Here is a 19,401-nt window from a genome sequence, read left to right on the forward strand (position 1 = left end):
TGCACAGACATAGATCTTTTAATTTAGACTTTAAGAGGTTACAAACCCGACAAATGAAACAGTAAACTGACAATCATTAAACATACATGACAGAGAAATAAGTTAAATAAAGTCAGATTTCTTTCCAAAGGAACAAGTTTCATGCTTTTTACAAGACAAGCGCAACATCTGCAGATGAGCTTGTCCTCGACATTCAGAAATGTTTCAATTCAGTGATGCATTTCCACAAATTGGCCACAGGGGGGTAGCGCAACACAAGTAAATCTAATGAAGGTTCCTAGGCCATGCTGATTTGGTTCACATTTTCAACTGCAACAGGTGAGGTTCACTTGTTAATGCAGGGAAGCTGTGAACAAAGGCAGAAGGGAAGCTCTTTGGCTTTACTGGATAACAGTCTGAGGAAATTATGAGAGATCTCTTGAACCACCTCAGGGATGAGGAGAAAAATCCAATGAAGTTCATCTGTTTATAGGTGCGAAATGAAATATGTTGTGAGAAGCATTGGCTCCCATCAGCCATCAGCAAGCACAACCTCCTTGACTTGTGACAGGTTTATCCTTCAAGGTGTCCGCCTTCTGATTGACTGACTGGCTGGTTTCACCGTTGACACTTTCATTCATCTTCTCACAGATAAGGTCCACCAGCTTGTCGAAGACCTGCTTCACGTTGATGTTGTCTTTGGCACTGGCCTCGAAGAACTGAAACCCTGTGGACAGAAAGAGGAGACAAATCAAATCTCTATCAAGTGATGCATGATCTGAGTGCTCTTATAAGTTTAGACAAAGACCAATCTAGTGTGTGTGTGTGTGTGTGTGTGTGTGTGTGTTACCGAGCTCTGTTGCCACTCTTTGGGCATCCTCTTTTGGTACTTGTCTGTCGTCCTCCAAGTCAAGCTTGTTGCCCACCAGCACCACCTGAGCGCTGTCCCAGGAGTAGGTCTTGATCTGGGTTGCCCTGGGAAACAGCCAAAACATTTTCACAACTGTTCTACTGCCGAACCAACAGGGACACTGAAGAGAAGCGGGTTTCAAAACAATAAAAGTGTGTGGCGACATTTCAGAACTGTTTAAAGCAGAGGCTGAAGAGAGCAACCCAGGATCACTAATCGCTTCCTTTAGAAAGTCTGGCCCAAATTAAAGACACTTGCACTACTTCCCCTACCTTAAATTGTATTTAGCAGCAGTAATTGTACTTCCTTTAAAAGTAACGTTACTACAGACATTTGTTAGCATCCCTGGTAATAATGTGTTAATCTATCACAGCGTTTTGTAACATTTCACAAGATTAGAGCATACAGAGAGAAGGATCTTTGACCCTTTCTCTGGAGACAATCTTTCTGGATCGTTCCGAGACCTGGGTGCTCTCTTCTCTTCAGCTCAGCCCTCTGTAGGATTTAGGTATGAAGCTGGCAATGGAAGGAGGTTAATTTAGCGTTTGTTAAAACATTTCTGCCGTGATTTGGCCAGATGTTTCGGAACTTTATTCTGATGAAACGCCCAATGACGACTCGTTTTCAGTGTTCTGGCCATGTCCAGAAAAACGTTTGCAGGGTCTTTGGAAGAAAAACATTCCCACAGCATCACAGATCCTCCACCATACTTAACAGTGGGCATGAGGTGCTATTCCATGTATTCTCTATTTTGTTTGATTTATGCTTACAAATATATTTTTAGGCTTTTGACAGATCAGTAAAAATGATTAGCATCATATTTTTATTTTACATATCAAAACCTGACACATCCTGATGGATCATTACAAACTGAACATAAAATGACTACCGGTAGTTTTCAATAACTGACCTGTCTGAGGTGCAGCCCATTTTCACCTAGTGAACATCGGAGATAAGCACCAACCACCTGAAACTCTCCAAGGAGGAAGGAGGGATGGCTTTGTTAAGTCCTCACATTTCTACCTACAGGTCTTTGCTGTGACCAATATCTGCAGAAGTTAATTTTTTCTCTTAAAGAGGTAAAAGGTCTAAAAATGTAACGATCATTTCTTGCCAATGATTGAGAACAGCTATGCATTAGTAGCACCTTGTTACAGTATCTCTATGTATAATGTGATTTAAAGATCCTAAGCTCATTTTTTAATAAAACACAGATTTTTGACGACATTTGTTTACATTGACTTGGGTGTTCCGTTAACCAGCTTATTTCGTTTGGCATTTCTGGTAAATTTTGACATCGGTTGCAGTGACTAAACTGTGGAGACTTGTTTTTTTTAATGAAAGAGTTGCTGTTTCAGCTCTAGAAAATGTAACTATTGTTGGTCACAAATTGTTAAGACCCCAGACTCCAAATGAATGAGATTAAGAGACTTTGAGACAAGTGAACATATGACGAGTTACCAGTGATAGAGAAAGGTTGTATTTCTGTGGTGGAAAGACAGGAACTTGCACAACTGTGCAAGACTCAATTACAGCTGATTGATATAAAAAGTTACAGCAAAACAGCACATTTCTATCTTTTCCATCTGTTCATCTGGAAATAAGATTTGAAACCATATTTTGCATGTATTATAGCTGCCTGCCTGACTACTTTTCTCTCATCAAAAACAACAGGAGGATTTCAAAACAAGTTGAGCAGCTGAAATCATTTATCAGTCAAGCATAAACTCCGGTAAGCAGGAATGATGAGAACACTGCTCCTCTACCAATAAGCATGTTGTTTTTATTAACATCATGACAAACAGGTGTGTGGTTCAAGATTTGATTTTTAAGGAAATTGCGACTCTAATGATTTCTTTTTTTTGGCAGTGTTCACGTAACACTGTTTTAACAAATTATAAATATCAACCTAAACTAAAAGTAATTTTAGGGTTCAACAACCACAGCTTCATGCTCTGAAAGCTCACAGGGCCCATGATCTCAGTGGGTCAACTTGCATAATGTGAAAAGGACAAAGCAATCTGCAATGGTGTGGGGTCACAGTGTTTACTGTGGAACTAAGATCTGAAAGCGGTTCCCTTCCTCTTCAGTGGAAAGATGTTAAATTGCAGTGAGTTTGTGGGAAAGTGAAGAAATGTGCACAGCAATGGAAGGCTAACAGCTTTTTAACCCCCATTTTAGCTTTTTTAAATAAAAAAAACAACTTAAACTGAAACTATTAACATTGGTGAACAACGCTGTAATAATAAATGTTAAACTTAACAGTGGTCTCATATGAAAGTACTGGCTGTTAATAACCGCTAACATAGTGTTGTTTCCCCTGGGTATAAACATGGTCACTTTTAAATTGTGGAATTCAGCTAAAACAGGCTTTCCATCTGATTATCTGTTAGCCTTCCACCACTCTGATGATATGACCTCTGTCTACTACAGATAAGGGAACGGTTAATGATAAATGAAAAGGACCCCAATCCCTATAAGAGCACCTTACCAGTCCTGAACGGCACAGAAGGACTCTTGGCTGGTGATATCATACATGAGCAGGAACCCCATGGCTCCTCTGTAGTACGCTGTGGTGATGGTCCTGTAACGTTCCTGTCCTGCTGTGTCCTGCAAACATGGGATTTCTTGGTAAAATCCAGAATTTCATTTAAATAAATACAAATAATCACACACACACACACACACACACACACACCACACACACACACACACACACACACACACACACACACACACACACACACACACACACACACACACACACACACACACACACACACACACACACACACACACACACACACACACACACACACACACACACACACACACACACACACACACTTTGCCTAAAAACATTTGCTGTCTGGTTGCCAGCTTTGTACTTACTTAATTCTAACCCAACCAAACCGCAGTGACAGTGATAGAGATTCTTATTTAAACAAATACAAATGAAAGAAAATATCATTACCTTATAAAAATAAAAAAGGTAATTATTGGAACATCCTCTAAACACACCAATAACTAGCTTACCTAATTATACTACAATACTCCAAAAAAATGCAATTAAATGACACAAGGAACAATAAAACGTTTGGCTATCCCTTTTGTGTGGCATTAGCGTCGTAACAAGACATTTCTGCTGAACTTTCCTTTTGTCAGAGAAAGTGTAACATCCAGAACAGATGATTTAGTTCAGTTATCAGACATGAGTCCTTGCGTTCCACTAACATTCGGTAATAGATCTGTCCTCGGTGTCAGTTTGCGCAGTAAGCACAATGGGCTCCTGCAGCTCAGATCCATGCATCTTTCATGAAGCCTGCCGTCTGGGGACAATGTTAACATCCACTGTCATTAGCTCCAGAGCGGGAGAAATTTGTTTAAATTCATGACAGGCAGCGACACGTAAGAGGGCAAACAATGAAAAGCACTTCTTGTTCTGCTACTCTTGTCTGCAGTGACTGATGAATTTTAAATCTTCTCACCCACAGGTAAGTGCTATTAATTATCTCAAGTAAATTACAGTTGTGACACTAAAGAGACAGCAGCTTTTTAGGCTCCGTTTTGCTGACACAGAGTCTGCCAATCGTGTTGTCTCTAACATGATATTTTATGTTGTAAATAAGGGAAAGAAAAATGCTTTCGGAGAATTCAAGCTGCAGTTATTCAGATTTTGCTTTTAAGGCTCATTGCTTAGTCTAATGTGAAAATGCTTTTTGCAACCTAAAACAAAGTCATCTATACAGCAAACATGTAGGGGTGGGGGTAACCGGCTCAGTTGGCCCATCATTGAGAGGGGTCACAGAACTGGTCAATAATATACATATTTCTACCCAGAAGATGGTTTGTTCCCTGAGACAACTTCTGACTTTGAATTCATTAAGCTGCTCTAGTGAAGAATAAAATGGGCGGTGCGCTACGGGCAGAGAGAGGCAAATACGTAGCCACTATCTGTCCCTCCGCTCAGAGTCAGGCAGTCGTTCCATCACTTTGGTACAAAGAAAAGGTACCCCTCGTGTCACCTGACAAACACGCCTCAAGGTACAGCCACCTTCATCTCTGCTCTAACAGTGCTAACAAGCTCAGCAGTTTCTGACAGAGACGTGTTTTGTATCTTTACTAGTTGAAGTTGGAATCAGAACAGGTCCAATAGGTGATGTTTGGAAGCTGGGCCGTTACGTAACCTGCTCTAGATTGATGGTGCTACTAGGCGAGTCTTTACCGCTGTATCTGCACACAGGATCCGGGCTGGAGGTGAGCAGCCGTGAATGAAATGCAAATATACTACTGTAGAACCTCATCGGCTAACTGAAGGGTTGGCCCACAGCATTTGGAGCTCAAATCTATACATGTTGAACAAGCAGTAGCCTAAAATATAAACTATTTGGACCACCCAGCATGTATGGAAAGACAAAACTGAGATGTATTCATGGGGAAATTTGAATAAAACTGGAGATGCACATGTCAAATAAATCTTTATCTTAAATAAATGCAGAGATGACTTTTAAAATTTTAATTATTAGTAAATATTTCATAAATATTTTATAAATACTCACACGCATGACCATGGTAAATTAATTTTCTACCAATTACAGAATGGCATGGATGGGGGGCTATATAAGATGATCTTTTCCCTAGTCCAGGCACGGCTGCCGAGCTGGCCTCCCTCAGCACAATGTAGACGGATATTAATGTTTAAAGGGCAAACATGATTACAGAAATTCCCCGTTTTTACATATACTACCCAGCAGTCCAGACTTTAAAAATATTTGTTGGCTATTTACACAATATAAAAATACAACAATAACAAATAAAGAAAATAAATAATCAGTGAAACACTAGGATCGAGTGGGACTGCCTGGCATTAAAAAAGAAATTCAAGCATTAAAGCCATTAAAGTACGTAAAGAGATCATCTTTTGTATAAACGGTATTTGACTTTGAAGTAAAGTCAAGGCAAAAAGTAACAGAAGTTACTAAAGATTAGTTCAGAAATGTTTGGCAGGTCCTGAAAAAGAATTCTAGGCACAATAAAACATTGGCTCAATATTTCCAGTTACTGCTTCTTGAATTCAGGTTGCCTCACAATATGATACATTAGCTAAGGAAGAGAGTACAACACTTAGTTATGATATCTAATCTTATCCAATCTTCTCATAAAATATACTGCTGCTCGCGGTCTTTGTTCCAAGTCTCCAAATCTTTTAGCCGTTCTACACACCAGACTTAAAATCAAAGGGGACCTTGTTTAAACAGGCTTTCTGTTGAATGTGTTTTTATTGGCGCTTTATTTTAATAGTTATTGTATTGGTTTTCTGTACAGAAAACCGGCATCTCCTGCTTTTCAGCTTGATTGGCCATGATTTGTAATTGGCTGGTCAAAAACAGGATACTTTTTTCTGACCGATGAATGCGCCATACCCAAGCGCTGCAAGGTCGCAATAACACTCTTCAGTGCAGAGCTTGTTACTGAGTGAAGAAGGTTCAAAGTTAGCCATTTTCAGTGTTTAAATTAAATTCTGAGGAAGCACAGGAAGGTTTTAAAAAGAAACAGTTTTCCACAGCATGTCTGCAGTTCATTCAGGCTACAAAAAGGTGAGAGAGCATAATGAAAGGAAGGCAGTACAGCAAAGTTGCTCTGTTCTATCCTTTTAAGCTTTGAACTTCTGTCTGTCTTGGATCATGCTGGACTTGCAAGTTCGACGTTCTCTAGAGAATACACACAATGACTTTAGTGTCATGCTAATTGCTAATATAATAACAGCTTATCACATCAGCTCCAGAATTATTTTTGTTTTAAAATGATAAGAAAATCCTGTACTTCAGCAACTAATGCGCAGTGTTAACGCGCCCTCTCTCAGGGCGCATTAACACTGCCGGTCCGATACGGGGATCGGTGCAGGGATCAGTAAAAGTGAGAAAATTCACACCTTCAGTTGGCCCAGTTTGCTTTCACAGAGGGTTTTTTGACTGGATCAAACAATGTCATGCAGTTGTTTTGGGGGCTGTATTGCGCTGATCGCGAAGAAAAAAGCACGAAAAAGAAAGTCCATCTTATCGGAGTTTCTGTTGCTGCTTTGGTGTTCAAATATAGTTGTGCGCCTGCACCTCTACACTACTTCACGTAGCCCCACAAGACATTTTGAAACTCTTTCCTGCTCTCTTCCTGCTTTTGGTATGCTGGCCCAGCATGCATTCACTGTTACAGGGTCCGGATAAACCGCGCCAGAACCAGCAGTTGTAACAGTGTCAGGGTATGGTTCTCCATTCCGTTTCAGGGTGTGGGATAGGTTCACACTAACGTGATCCATTCCAGGAACCGGACTCTGGCACGGTACAAAGAGTTCCAAAGGACTGTGACACAGCAGGGTGACATCACTTATACAGCACTCTGCAAGACAGCTGAAATTAGGTTTTTATATTTTATTTTTCTATAGTTCTTGAAGTAAATCCACCCAAATCTGTACTATTTTTTTTATTACCGTTGTATTTTCTCCTTGGACCATTTTTTATAGTTTACGCCTGTGTCGCTGCCTACAGGTAAATCGGTCTGTATGCGTCTGTTCACTGTTTCTCAAAACTGAAACTAAACTATATGGAGTGAGGGGAAAAACAAGATAGATTGCCCTTCCCTCTGGGAAGCCCCACATAACAACAAAAAAGTAAAAGTTCTTTGAAATTGACAAAAGGTGCCAGCCACATAGGAACGGTGTTTTTTTAAAATCAGTTCAGCCTTTTTGGTGCATTACCATAGCAGCGTTACAGTGCCACACACAAGCCTGTTTTAGTTAAATTACTTAAGATTTGCTTTCTGCCTTTTTGTATGGATGAGACATTTCTAGAAACGATGTACAAACATTTTAACAGAACATCTTTCATGAAAAGCTGTGTTCTGTTTCTCTTTGGGTTTTTTATATTTGCAGGGAAGAAAAAAATAGTAAAACAAACACACTTTCCCCTTGAAATGACAAGGTGCAAAATATTATCCTTGCATTCAACTTTATATTACTTTGTAAAAAAGAAAAAACTGAAATTAAATCCTCTACAAAGTCGAATGAGTTGCATTAGATGGAAACTTTCTTTGTGTAGTTACTCAAGCACTTCCGCAACTGCTTTCGTAAATAATATAAAGAGATCGAAATGGAGATGAAGGTCTGTAAAGAGTAAAAAATGAAACATGGCAGAGAAGGTCCATCTAACACACCACAGAGACCTGAGGCCTAAAGGCAATTATTAGAGGTGAGTTTCTGCTAATGCAGAGTTCAATTATCATCTCACCCAGATCTGGAGCTTGACCCTCTTGTCATTCCTGTAGATAGTCTTGACCTTAAAGTCGATGCCTACTGTGCTCACAAACGCTGAGGTGAAGGAGTCATCGGCATAGCGAAACAGGAAGGATGTCTTTCCCACGCTGCTGTTGCCAATGATTAGCACCTTGAACATGTAGTCAAAGTTCTGGTCGGCCGCGTCCCTCTGCTCCTGGCCCACCCCTGGATCCCGGGCTAGCGCCATCTGTTGAATGAAATCAGAATGAGATGGATCCCACATTTGACTGTAGAAAACAAAAACGTGCTCATGGTTGGCTTGAAAGGTTACGTGGTTCTTCAACTGCAAAACAAGCCAAAATCAACACTTGTACAGAACTCTGCAAGACAGCTGAAATGAGGACTTTCAGCTGTTTGTTTTTCACCACAAGCTGTCAGAATGTCTTTCATAGTGGTGCTCAAACTTGCAGATGATCTGGTAATCAAGTGCTTTTAATTGGCAGCACCTGGCTGCTACTTGCCTTGTTAATTCCTGTGAAACTGGCAAGAATTTGTTCCCCTTTTTACATTCTGACTTCGTCTTTCCGTGCATTAAAAACACAACAACACTTTTTTCACTGATTTTGTCTGGTAACAAAAAAAAAAAAAAACAACGTGCTTTGGTGGAATTTAATGGGATAGACCAGCACAAAGTAATGCATAGTTGTTAAAAGGAGAGCCAATTGATGTGTTTTTTTATTTTTTTATTTTTATCTAAATAGAAATTGGAGAAGAGCAGAGCGCAGTTGTTAGGGATGCACCGGTATGAAAGTTTGGGCCAAGAGGTTTGTTATGAACAAACATCACCATGAAGACCAAGGAACACAGCCAGGGAGAAAGTCAAAGAGATGTTTAAAGCAGCGTTAGGTTATAAAACATTTCAAGCTTTGAACATCTCACAGACCACTGTTCAACCCATTAACTAAAAATGAAAAGAGTACTGCACAACTACAAACTTACCAGGATCTTACTGTAAACCTGAACTCACAAGCTGGAAAAGGTAGCTCTGGAGGAGCTCAAGAGATCCACAGGTGGGAGAATCTGTTGACAGGACATCATAGAGTCATGCACTCCGCATATTTGGCCTTAACAGCAGAGTGCCAGGAAGAAAGCTATATTTGATAGAAAGCTGCAAGGAATCTTATCTGCAGTTTGCTACAGGCCATGTAGAGGACGCAGCTAACATGTGGAAGAAGGAACTCTGGTCAGATGAGACAAAAACTGAACGTTTTCTCATACATGCAAAATAATATGAGTACATCACGCTAAACACACCATCCCCAAATTATATACGTGTTCAAATATAATTTATGGAAGTTTGTGGCTGTAATGTGAAAATGTAGAAAACATACAAAGCACTGTATAAATCATGAGTGAGTTACAGATACCTGAACATTTTATGTACAGTGTGACTTTTTATAACGTTTCTTCATGACAACGTATGATTTAGATCCAGATCTGCACCAAATAGAGGAGCAGTTATGTAAATAAGTCCAAAAAGGTCCTGAGAGAACAATTATCCTTTAGAGTTTCAGCCAACACTTCGACTGCTCTTTATTTTCCCAGATACAACTAAAGTAACGGGAGCAAACCATTCATTATGACAGACTGTTAGTGAAAAAATACCTAAAGATACTTTCAAAAATAGCTCATCTGATTTGTTGTTCATGTGAAGACAACACTGGGTCAGACATTAAAGCTCTTTGAGGAGCCTTAATGTCTGAAGGATTCATGGGTCAAAATGACTTTACTGGTGTAAAAATGAGTGAAATTGCAGTCAGTGTCAAAAGAAAAAGTTTAAAAGACCTTAAAAAAGCTTGAAGGAATATTGTAAATACTGTTTTGAAAGATTACAAAAAAACATACTGGAAGTAAAACATACAAAATTCAAAATGATCTCATTGTCCGTTTTGAAATACTGATCATGGCATAAAGAATTCACCAGGGAGAATAAAAATGACACATTTTCATTGTCAGAGAGATGTTAAAAATAAGTCAGAGGAAGCACAAAAGATATAAGAGGGTACCTAAAAGGAAACAATTTTCTACAGCCATGTCTGATATTCCTTCAGGCTACTAGGTTTATACTTTGAGCAACAATTCAGCAGATCACAGGCTGAAGAGATTACAGAGAAGTTGCTTGATTTTATCCATTTAAGCCATCAACTCACTGAAACAATCATGTTTTCCTTGATTTAAAACATCAGTAACAGCTTGTTTTTACAGCAGACCTATGTCACCGTGACTCCTTTCTCCCTCACACACACTGTGACGTTGCCTCTGGTCATATAAATATTAATGAACACTTAATAATAAACATTTACAATTCCATTTCTATTTCCAATTTAACCAGAGAGTTGAAAAATATATGTTTTTTAAATGTTGTTCATTGTTAAAGATGCACTGATTGGAGTTTTGAGGATGCTTCACGATTTTACTTTTTTTTTTTAAAGTGTTAGCTTGCCAATACAGTTTTATTTTTACGAATACAACGTTTGAAAGATATAAAATGTTTAGACACATTTTTCCAAGCCTACCTGCTTTGAAAAGTCATTATTATATTACGAGCTTGCTTTAAAAGTGCAGAAACTAATTTAATCTCTATTAATTGTAGAATGACTGGAATTGCTAACATCTCTTTCAGCAGTGCAAGGGCTTTACCAAAAATCACAGATCGACTAGGAAACTCTGATCGGTGCATCAGAATGAGGAAAGTCTGTGCATGGATGAAAAGCATGAGTTCTCTGAGAACCATTTTTTGGATGCGAGTAACAAGCATTGTTTGGCAGTGCCCACTTTGTGGCTTCAGACTGTCCAGATACAGGCAAAGTTACTGGCAGGTGGAATAAAATGTCCATCTGTCTTCCTGCCTTTCCTTTCTGAGAGATCATCACTAGGCTGTAAATCACACCCAGGGCGTGCTCCCTCCATGGTTTCCCTCATTATCAGTCACCCACCGCTCCCTCTGTCCATTTGTCACATGAAGTCACTGCATAAACGTATAGTATCTGTAGGCACTGAGTGGTGTGCCGAGGGCAAAAGATCCTCTTAACCTCTGCATGCATTTCATCCATCACCCACTGACACTCCCACTCGAACGTATACACAAACACACACCCACTCTCATCCATCTCCCTTAACCCGGCCATATTCATCCATCTATGCATCCCTTCCCTGTCATAAACCATCCATATCTCACCCACTCCTTCCTACCCTCATCCCTCTGCATCATAATGAGGCTGAACCGTCCATTCATCAGCACATCCCCTCACAGCCCAGCCCCTCCATCATCCCAGAGGAGCAGGATGGTAGTGCTCCTCCCTGGTTGGCTGCTGATGGGATATCTCTGGGGACCAGCTCAGCATTACCACTTCCAAGATCCTGAAGGAGGAGACTGGGCGGCGTGCTGCAGCTCACACACACTCAGCAAAACACCAGCGCCCACGCATGCGCCTACACGTCAATGAGAATAAAGCAGCAAACTCTTGGAAGGAGGGTTTTTGCTGTTAGTTTAGTACAAAGAAGGCAGGCTTTCCACGTGAAAGCAAACACAACAAGCAGCTTTAGTTGGTAAAGTTAAATAAAATGCTCTAATTAACCTAATCCTACTTTCCAACTTTTACGGCTAGAAATGTCCATAACTGTCCACAAGTTCATTCAGCAAAAAGTTCCTATTAAGTCAAAGCTGGCCTCGCAGTTGTACCTTTACCTAATCTGGGTGCGCCAAGGAACCATATGGTAACTCCACTACAAAAAAACAAACCCCAAAAACACCTCAACTACATGCCAGACTCACTGAAACACGCGTGGACGCAACTTTACCTCGGACGTCGCTTATAATCTGCTCTTCTCCGTCCTCCTCCACAAACTCCCACCTGAGAGCCGAAAGTTGCCGCTCCAGATAAGGTGCTCGGATCCCGGATCTCCACCCCGGTGCATGCGCCTGTCACTGGGGCATCCGCTGTGTAACATGTCAAGTAAAAAAAAAAACAAAAAAAAAACTTCCGGTTGGTGCTCACAAAAATAAAACATAAAAAAAGAGGATAGCAAATGTCTTGATTACAAATTCCAAGAATTGAGATTGAACTATTTCTAATGGTGTACTGAATATATACATTTTAACATTACACACCAGATTCTCTCAAATGTGTCCCTCTTTGTCAGAAAAAGGGATCTTTTCATCAGTGAGAGCTAAATGATGTCTAAAAAAGCCACTGAAGATGGGTGGGCGGGGCAGCAGGCTTTCATTCCAATAATATGGCACTCCTGGACAGATGAGAACAAAGGGACACCAACCAGACGGGTCACATAACCTAGATTACGTTTATCTGCATCGCCCACTGTATGAAAGACAGCAGGTAAAGGGTTGAGTTCAGTTTTAGTCAGAAAACTTATGCAGAGTGTGGAAAAAAACTCCTTCCAGAAGGTTGCTATAGCAGGGCATGTCCGAAAACATGTGAATTAAGTCGGCCTCATAGACATGGGAATCCAGAAGTGCCACAGTTCATAAAAAAATTCAAAGATTACTTACATTTACCATTAATACAAATTTTAAACAAATATATCAATAACTTATACATAATTAAGTGGATATAACAAAAAGGCATATGTCAATGTTTCACTAGTTTTTAGCTGTTCCATGAACCATATCATGAATTTATTGAATTAGTGAGCCTCACTCAGACAGTGGCGCTACAACAATTGTTCTTTTTAACTGGTCTGGTCTGAGGTTAACTTGTGATATAGATGTACCAGTCAAATGTCAGGGTCTATTTAACGAGCCACAGTGAAGGTTTTCCTTATTTCATGGTGCACTTCAGCACAGGAACCATAAAATAAACAAATACTAAATTATTATGTACTCTTTTAAAATATGACTACTAATTGTAATCTCTGACTTTTTTGTACAATTATTTAAAATGCATTTAATCACTGACAAACGTATATAAACATGATTTGTTTCCAATTTTAATTATGATACTCAACATTTGTGTACTTTTTGAAACTACTAATTGTAAATAAGTGGCACATTTTTTGGTTTGCTTGCAGTAAAATATTTCATTTTAACAGTGGCTATTCTTTTTTTCATACAATAAATACTTTATGGTCTGACTCGAATATATTTGGTTGAGTCCGCTTCTTAGCGGACCAGCAATCCAAGATAAAAATCAATAAACACTACACTCACACTCTTAAATGGAGGAAAAATTCAAATTTTCAGTCACTGATTGCCACTGATGTATCTTGCCAAATACCTATTTTGAAGGTTTAAATGAAAGTATTTCCAGGTCTCTTGTTACCTGAGGAACATTTAGTAAACATCTACATTATTGAGCATCCACACCATGACCTGTTAAAAGGACAGAGCCTTACACTTTATGTGCCCATGTCTCATTTCTAACAACCTACTGAGGATGTCAATGTTTGAAGTGTTATTTCAACATATAAAAAGTTAAATCAAATTCTTTCCTTTATTAAAGTGTCAGTCCGAGTGAGAACAAGCAGAATCAGGAAGAGTCCAGTTTTTCATATTTAAACAAGATTCCTTCTGCATGTTCAAAACCACCCACAAACAATGGTGTACATAAACTATTTGGAACAATATAAAATGTGAAGGATAAATTATGCAACACTGCTACACCGAGCCTGCAGTAAAAACACAATCAACTTCAATTTTTACAGCAAGTGCAACTCAGTACAGAAGATGTATAAAGATTTCAATTTAAGCAATAAACCAATTCCTATCCATATTTGTATTGAACATATAGCAGTATGCTATCACATAAAAACACAAAGTAGCTTAATTACCAGATCTAACAGCTGAGACAAAAATATCTAAAAGAAAATAAAAGACACATTCTAAGCTAAATAAACAGCGTATGTTTAACCATACTCAAACAAAAGGCATTCTCTTTATTAGTCTTTAGAAAACTGAGATACCATCTGCGAGTTAATATATTGGTTAGAACTTAAAAGGCATTGTTTTTCCAACTAAGAAAAATACAAAAACATGCCTTGAACAGAAACTATATATTGCAGATGCTGGCTGAATGATGAAACAAGTCTCATTCCTTCCAGTGTCTCCTCCAGTTTCCTTGACAACAAGAAAAGATCAACAGGCTAAGCTGAAGAAACAGATTTTGCACGCACATCTTCTCCATCTGTCAGTGTTCGTCATCGCTAATCAGGTTCTTATAGAATCGGGCTGGATCATTGAGCACCCATAACCGGTGGAACTCCTTGATGAAGGGCTGGACAAGCTCTGCCTCCTCCGTGATGAGGATGTTCTCAAAGTTGCTCTGCACTGCTGTCAACGTCCAGTTGAGGGAGCCGGTGATGAGGAGCCGGCCGTCCACCACTGCAAACTTGTGGTGCATGTATGCAGAGCCTACATCGCATCGAACGCAGATGCCTATGAAGACCAGGGAGAAGCTTTTGTGTTATGCAGAATCTGCATTCCACCCAAATCCTGCCTGTCGTAAACTCTAACACTTTGTGTTTTCGGTCTTTGAGATTGTTAGTGTAGCGTTTCGATATGTAAACACAACACAGATTATTCCACATAAACCTCTAGATACTTTCTTGCTGACAATATAACATCTTAATAACTGGCTAGTTAATGGTTGCACACATAGAAAACGTATCCCTGAATGTTTATATTAAAACTCAAAAGAAAGAAAATAATACACATACACTACTCACATAAAGTTGGAGATATTCAGCTTTGAGGTGAAATTTCAGGATGAACCTAAAATGCAATATGACCTTTACAGGTGAACCTTCGGTGACCTCTAAACTTTTGAATGTACATGTCCAACTGTTTAATGTTCCAGTGCTTTTTACATAACTGGCTTTTCTCTAACAAGGAGCTTAACTGCAAAATTCACAGCAGGTATTTGGTCCATGAATCGACTAATAAACGCTCTGGTTCAATCAGAATTGGTGTTTGAACTGTCGTCAGAGTGGGCCAAAATCCCTCTGCTGTGGAGGTGGCAGTTGTTGCTGCCGAGGGCGGTACAGTCAGTTATCAGGTTGGTTTGGACAGCTTTTTTCTCCCTTAATAAATGAAATCATCTGAAAACTGCTTTTTGTATTAACTTTTGTCTGATATTATATTCTGATAATTAGATACAGTGTCACAGTGTGACAAAAAAGGAAAAACAGAAGAAATCTGTAAGAGGGCAATTAGTTTTTCACAGAACTGTATACAAGATAACTTACTGTGCCATGACAATATTAGAACCACTTCCTGCTGTATTCAAAAATACCACCTCTATTAAGGAACCTGCAGCACATTGTTTATTAAACAAAAGCTGTGTGTGGACAAACTAAGTACACCCTATTATTGCTTCAGAAAAACACCATCAGCAATAAATTGAAGTAGTCTGCATGACTTCACCAGTGTGTCATTGTGTTGGTTACCACAACATTTTCATCAGGTTGACCTCTCCCATCAACAGCATCATTTCTTTTACTTTTCAGTCATTCTGTTTTAGACTTATTCTGTTTGGTATCGTTGTCCTCTTGATCACATAATTTTAGTCTAGCTTTAGCTGTCAGACACACTACCTGGTATTTCTCTTTAGAATACATTGGTGTACTGAGAAGGTCATGGTTGACTCTGTGACTGCAAAGCGCCAAGGTTCTGTGGCTGAAAGGGAAGCCCAAATCACCAGCCCTCCACCACCAACTTGACAGTTAGTATAAGATAATTGTGCTTATTTGCTGCTGTTTGAGTTCGATCAAACAGGCCACTGTGGATTATGAATAATGGCAGTGTGGAATCAGTTGTGTGTTTTTGTTCAGATGAGGTTTGATTTAAATAAGTTCGGGAACAAATACAGACCAGATCTTATACCGAAAACCCAGACTGTAAACAGTTTGTACTTTCTTCTTGTCATGACTGTATTTTACAAACACTGGACTACTTCAAAGAGTGACTGCAAACTGAGCTACCTTGTGGTGGCCCCAGTTACATTCAGCAAGAATAAAATGTTTCTGCAAAACAATTACAAAAGATGGAAGAGGAGTTTAATTTTCTTTGAGCCAACTTAATTTTCCTGAGGTCTGCAGTCAACATTCACTCAGGCACACACAAACAGTCGCTCACAAACACACACACACACACACACACACCCACACACACACACACTTTGCCTAATAACATTTGCTGTCTGGTTGCCAGCTATGTACTTACTTAATTCTAACCCAACCAAACGCAGTGACAGTGATTTGTTAATTGCAGAGAGGACTGAGAGACAGAGTGAGACAGCATGAGTCACACATGTGATACAAATCTTTCAAAGCACCATTACACTGAGTCATTGAGGGGCTTGTAGCAGCAACCTCAACTAACCCTGACACCCCATTATCTCAGTGCTCGCCATTATAGATCATGTGGGACTTACTGACAATGATACTTTAGGTCCAAGAGCCTGGAGCGAGCTCCTGTTGTTGAGTAAGACTAGTGTCATGCCCACTGTTTCTCCAGCTAAATATGTCTATAATGGTGTTAAAGAGGTTCAGAGCAACCTTTTATTATTTCACTAAATTGTTTCTACAAAGGAACCATGACTCTATATTTGCAACGTTTCTAACATTTTGTGGTAAAAGGACCATTGCCCAAAATTCATTTAAGTTTTTATAGTGACAATGTCCAAAAATTAGTTCGAAGTAAGCCTTTAATGAAATTCAAATTGTCAATATTTAAGTTTTTTTTTTTAAAGTAAAGTGTACATCTATTTTTATAATCAGTGTTACTACACCCTAATTATAAAAATATTTACCGTCTTGGTCGTAGGCCTGGGGAGGGAGGGAACAAGCGAGCGCCTGATGGTTTAGTTTTGGCTCCTAGGGTTCGGCCAGGCTCAGCCCGAAAAACTCACATAAAGTCACATCTATGTGGGCCCACCACCTGTAGAGGAACTTTGGGATTAGGCGCTAGTCAAGTTATGTGGCCGGAGAGGGTGGGAGCATTGGTTTGCTAATTCCTGGCCATATAATCTGGATTTAGGGGACATGGTATGTTACCTTACTGGTGGGTAAGGAGTCAGAATGTGAGGTTGAGCAGTACCAGCTAAAAAAATAAAAAGGGTTTAGAGCCAATCATAGCTTGGGCTCTAGAACCCAAATCTGGGAGAGGGGCGGGACTACTCCTACTTTAAAGTTGCCGAAGGAGAGAGGCATCAGGTGGGGGTGGGGATACTCATACGTCCCCAGCTCAGTGCCTCCATTTTTGAGTTTTCTCTGGTGAATGAGAGGGTCGCTTTTTTGCAACTTCAGTTTGCAAGAGGTAGGGTTCTGACTGTTGTCTGACTGTGCTTATGCTCCGAATAGCAGTTCAGATTACCTGGCCTTCTTGGAGTCTCTGGAAGTGGTGCCAACTAGCGATTCAGTGGTGCTCCTGGGGGACTTCAATGCCCATTTAGGCAACCACAGAGTTACCTGGAGGGATGTGATTGGGAAGAACGGCTTCCCCAGTTTGAGCCTGAGCAGTGTTGTGTTAATGGACTTCTATTCGAGGCAAAGAATATCCTAAGCAAACACCATGTTCGAGCACAAGATGGTTCTTAAGTGTACTTGGTATCAGGCCACCTTGGGTCAAAGGTTAATGATTGATTTTGCAATTGTTACATCAGACTTGTGGCATTACATCTTGGACACTCTGGCGAAGAGAGGCACAGAGCAGTCAACCGATCACCACCTGGTAGTGAGTTGGATCCAGTGGCAGGGGAGGCTGCCGGACAGATCTGGTATACCCAAAGGGGTGGTGAGGGTAAGTTGGAAGAATCTCTGCGGAAGAACGTGTCTGAGTGATCTTCAACTCATACCTCTGGGAGAATTTTTGTCATGTTCTGACGGAGGGTTGGACATGGAATCTGAATGGACCATGTTCACGACTTCCATTCCAGATGCTGCATGCAGGAGCTGTGGTATGAAGGTTATTGGTGAGAGTTGCAGTGTCAACCAGAAGACCCACTGGTGGATACCAGTGGTGATGGAAGTTATCAGGCTGAAGAAGAAGGCCTTTAGGGCTTGGTTGTCCTTGGGCATTCCTGAAGAAGCTGACTGGTACCGAGTGGCTAGAAGGACTGAAAGGAGTTCAGAAAGGGGAAACAGGCTGTGTAGGCTTTGGGGCGGCCTGAAGAACCAGACTGAGGGTGTTATCGGGCGGTGGAACGAACACTGAGAATTTCCTTAATCCAGTCACTATGTCCTCTGTGGTGGAGGCAGAGCTTGTAGACTCGGAAGAATGCGATTCCATCACTGTGGCAGAGTTGCGGTGGAGTGCGGTGGCAGGGTGCCACACCTCTTAGTTTCCCTGGTAAAACTTACTCTAGGGTGTTGGAGAGGAGGCACCGACTGATTTTCAAAATCTCAGATACTGGAGAAGCAATGTGGGTTTCGCCCTGGTTGTGGAATGGTGAACCACATCTTTACTTTTGCAGAATTAATGGGGGGGTCGACGAGTATGCTTCTCCAGTCAACAAGTGCTTTGTGGATCTTGAGAAGGCCTACGACTGTAACCTCCAAGTTATTTTGTGGGGGGGTGCTGCAGGAGTATGGGGTATCTTGGTGGCTTTTAAGGACTATCTGATCCTTGTATGCCCAAAGCAATAACTGTGTTTGCATTTTCTGGACAAAGTAGAGTCTGTTACCGGTGGGTGCTGCACTCCCCCAGGGCTGCCCCTTGTTACCTATCCTGTTTGTGGTGCTCATGGACAGGATCTCTAAGCACCGTCGTGGAGAGGAGGGTGTCTGGTTTGGAAACCTCAGGATCTCATCTTTGCTTTTTGCAAATGATGTGGGTCTGTTGGCTTCATCAGGCCATGACCTCAGCATGCACTGGAGCAGTTTGCAGCTGAGTATGAAGCAGCCAGAATGAGTGTCAGCTCATCCAAGGCTGAGGTGCTGGTTCTCAACTGGAAAAAAGTGAACTGTCTCTTCTGATTTGGGGGTGAGTTTTCATCCCAAGTGGTGGAATTTAAGTATCTTGGTGTCTTGTTCACAAGTAATGGCAGGATGGAACAAGAAATGGACAGATTAGGCCTTTGTCTGCAGTAATGTGGGTACTGCTCTGGTCTGTTGTGGTGAAGAAAGGGCTGAGCAGAAAAACAAAGCTCTCGATTTACCTGTCAGTCTACAGGGGTTGTCTGGACCCTCCTGGACATGTTGTCCCTGTCGTGTCAAGGTACTTATCCCCAAC

General features: G+C 40.5%; 2 protein-coding genes across 11 annotated transcripts in view; both read right to left on the reverse strand.

Moving 5' to 3' along the window:
- Positions 1 to 19,401, reverse strand: part of LOC124868266 (ras-related protein Rab-3D-like) — a 19,841-nt gene continuing 440 nt past the window's right edge. The window contains exons 1-7 of one of the 6 annotated variants that reach the window (XM_047365304.1): positions 12,328 to 12,445; positions 12,018 to 12,156; positions 9,156 to 9,236; positions 8,170 to 8,403; positions 3,381 to 3,499; positions 830 to 954; positions 1 to 706 (exon numbers count right to left, since the gene is read on the reverse strand). In XM_047365304.1, the coding sequence (XP_047221260.1) occupies positions 519 to 706; positions 830 to 954; positions 3,381 to 3,499; positions 8,170 to 8,403 (666 nt within the window). In that variant the 5' untranslated portion in view covers positions 9,156 to 9,236; positions 12,018 to 12,156; positions 12,328 to 12,445 and the 3' untranslated portion in view covers positions 1 to 518. Of the gene's footprint in view, positions 707 to 829; positions 955 to 3,380; positions 3,500 to 8,169; positions 8,404 to 8,487; positions 8,511 to 8,560; positions 8,739 to 9,155; positions 9,237 to 11,408; positions 11,551 to 12,017; positions 12,157 to 12,327; positions 12,446 to 19,401 lie in introns of those variants that run through there. The other 5 variants (XM_047365302.1, XM_047365303.1, XM_047365301.1 and 2 more) reach the window with 5 other exon arrangements.
- Positions 13,653 to 19,401, reverse strand: part of pld6 (phospholipase D family, member 6) — a 24,860-nt gene continuing 19,111 nt past the window's right edge. For all 5 annotated transcript variants that reach the window (XM_047365300.1, XM_047365296.1, XM_047365295.1 and 2 more), the window contains exon 4: positions 13,653 to 14,607. In XM_047365300.1, coding sequence (XP_047221256.1) covers positions 14,360 to 14,607 — 248 coding nt within the window. In that variant the 3' untranslated portion in view covers positions 13,653 to 14,359. The remainder of the gene's footprint in view (positions 14,608 to 19,401) is intronic.

Source organism: Girardinichthys multiradiatus, chromosome 5 (assembly GCF_021462225.1).
Source record: "Girardinichthys multiradiatus isolate DD_20200921_A chromosome 5, DD_fGirMul_XY1, whole genome shotgun sequence".
NCBI lineage: Eukaryota > Metazoa > Chordata > Actinopteri > Cyprinodontiformes > Goodeidae > Girardinichthys > Girardinichthys multiradiatus.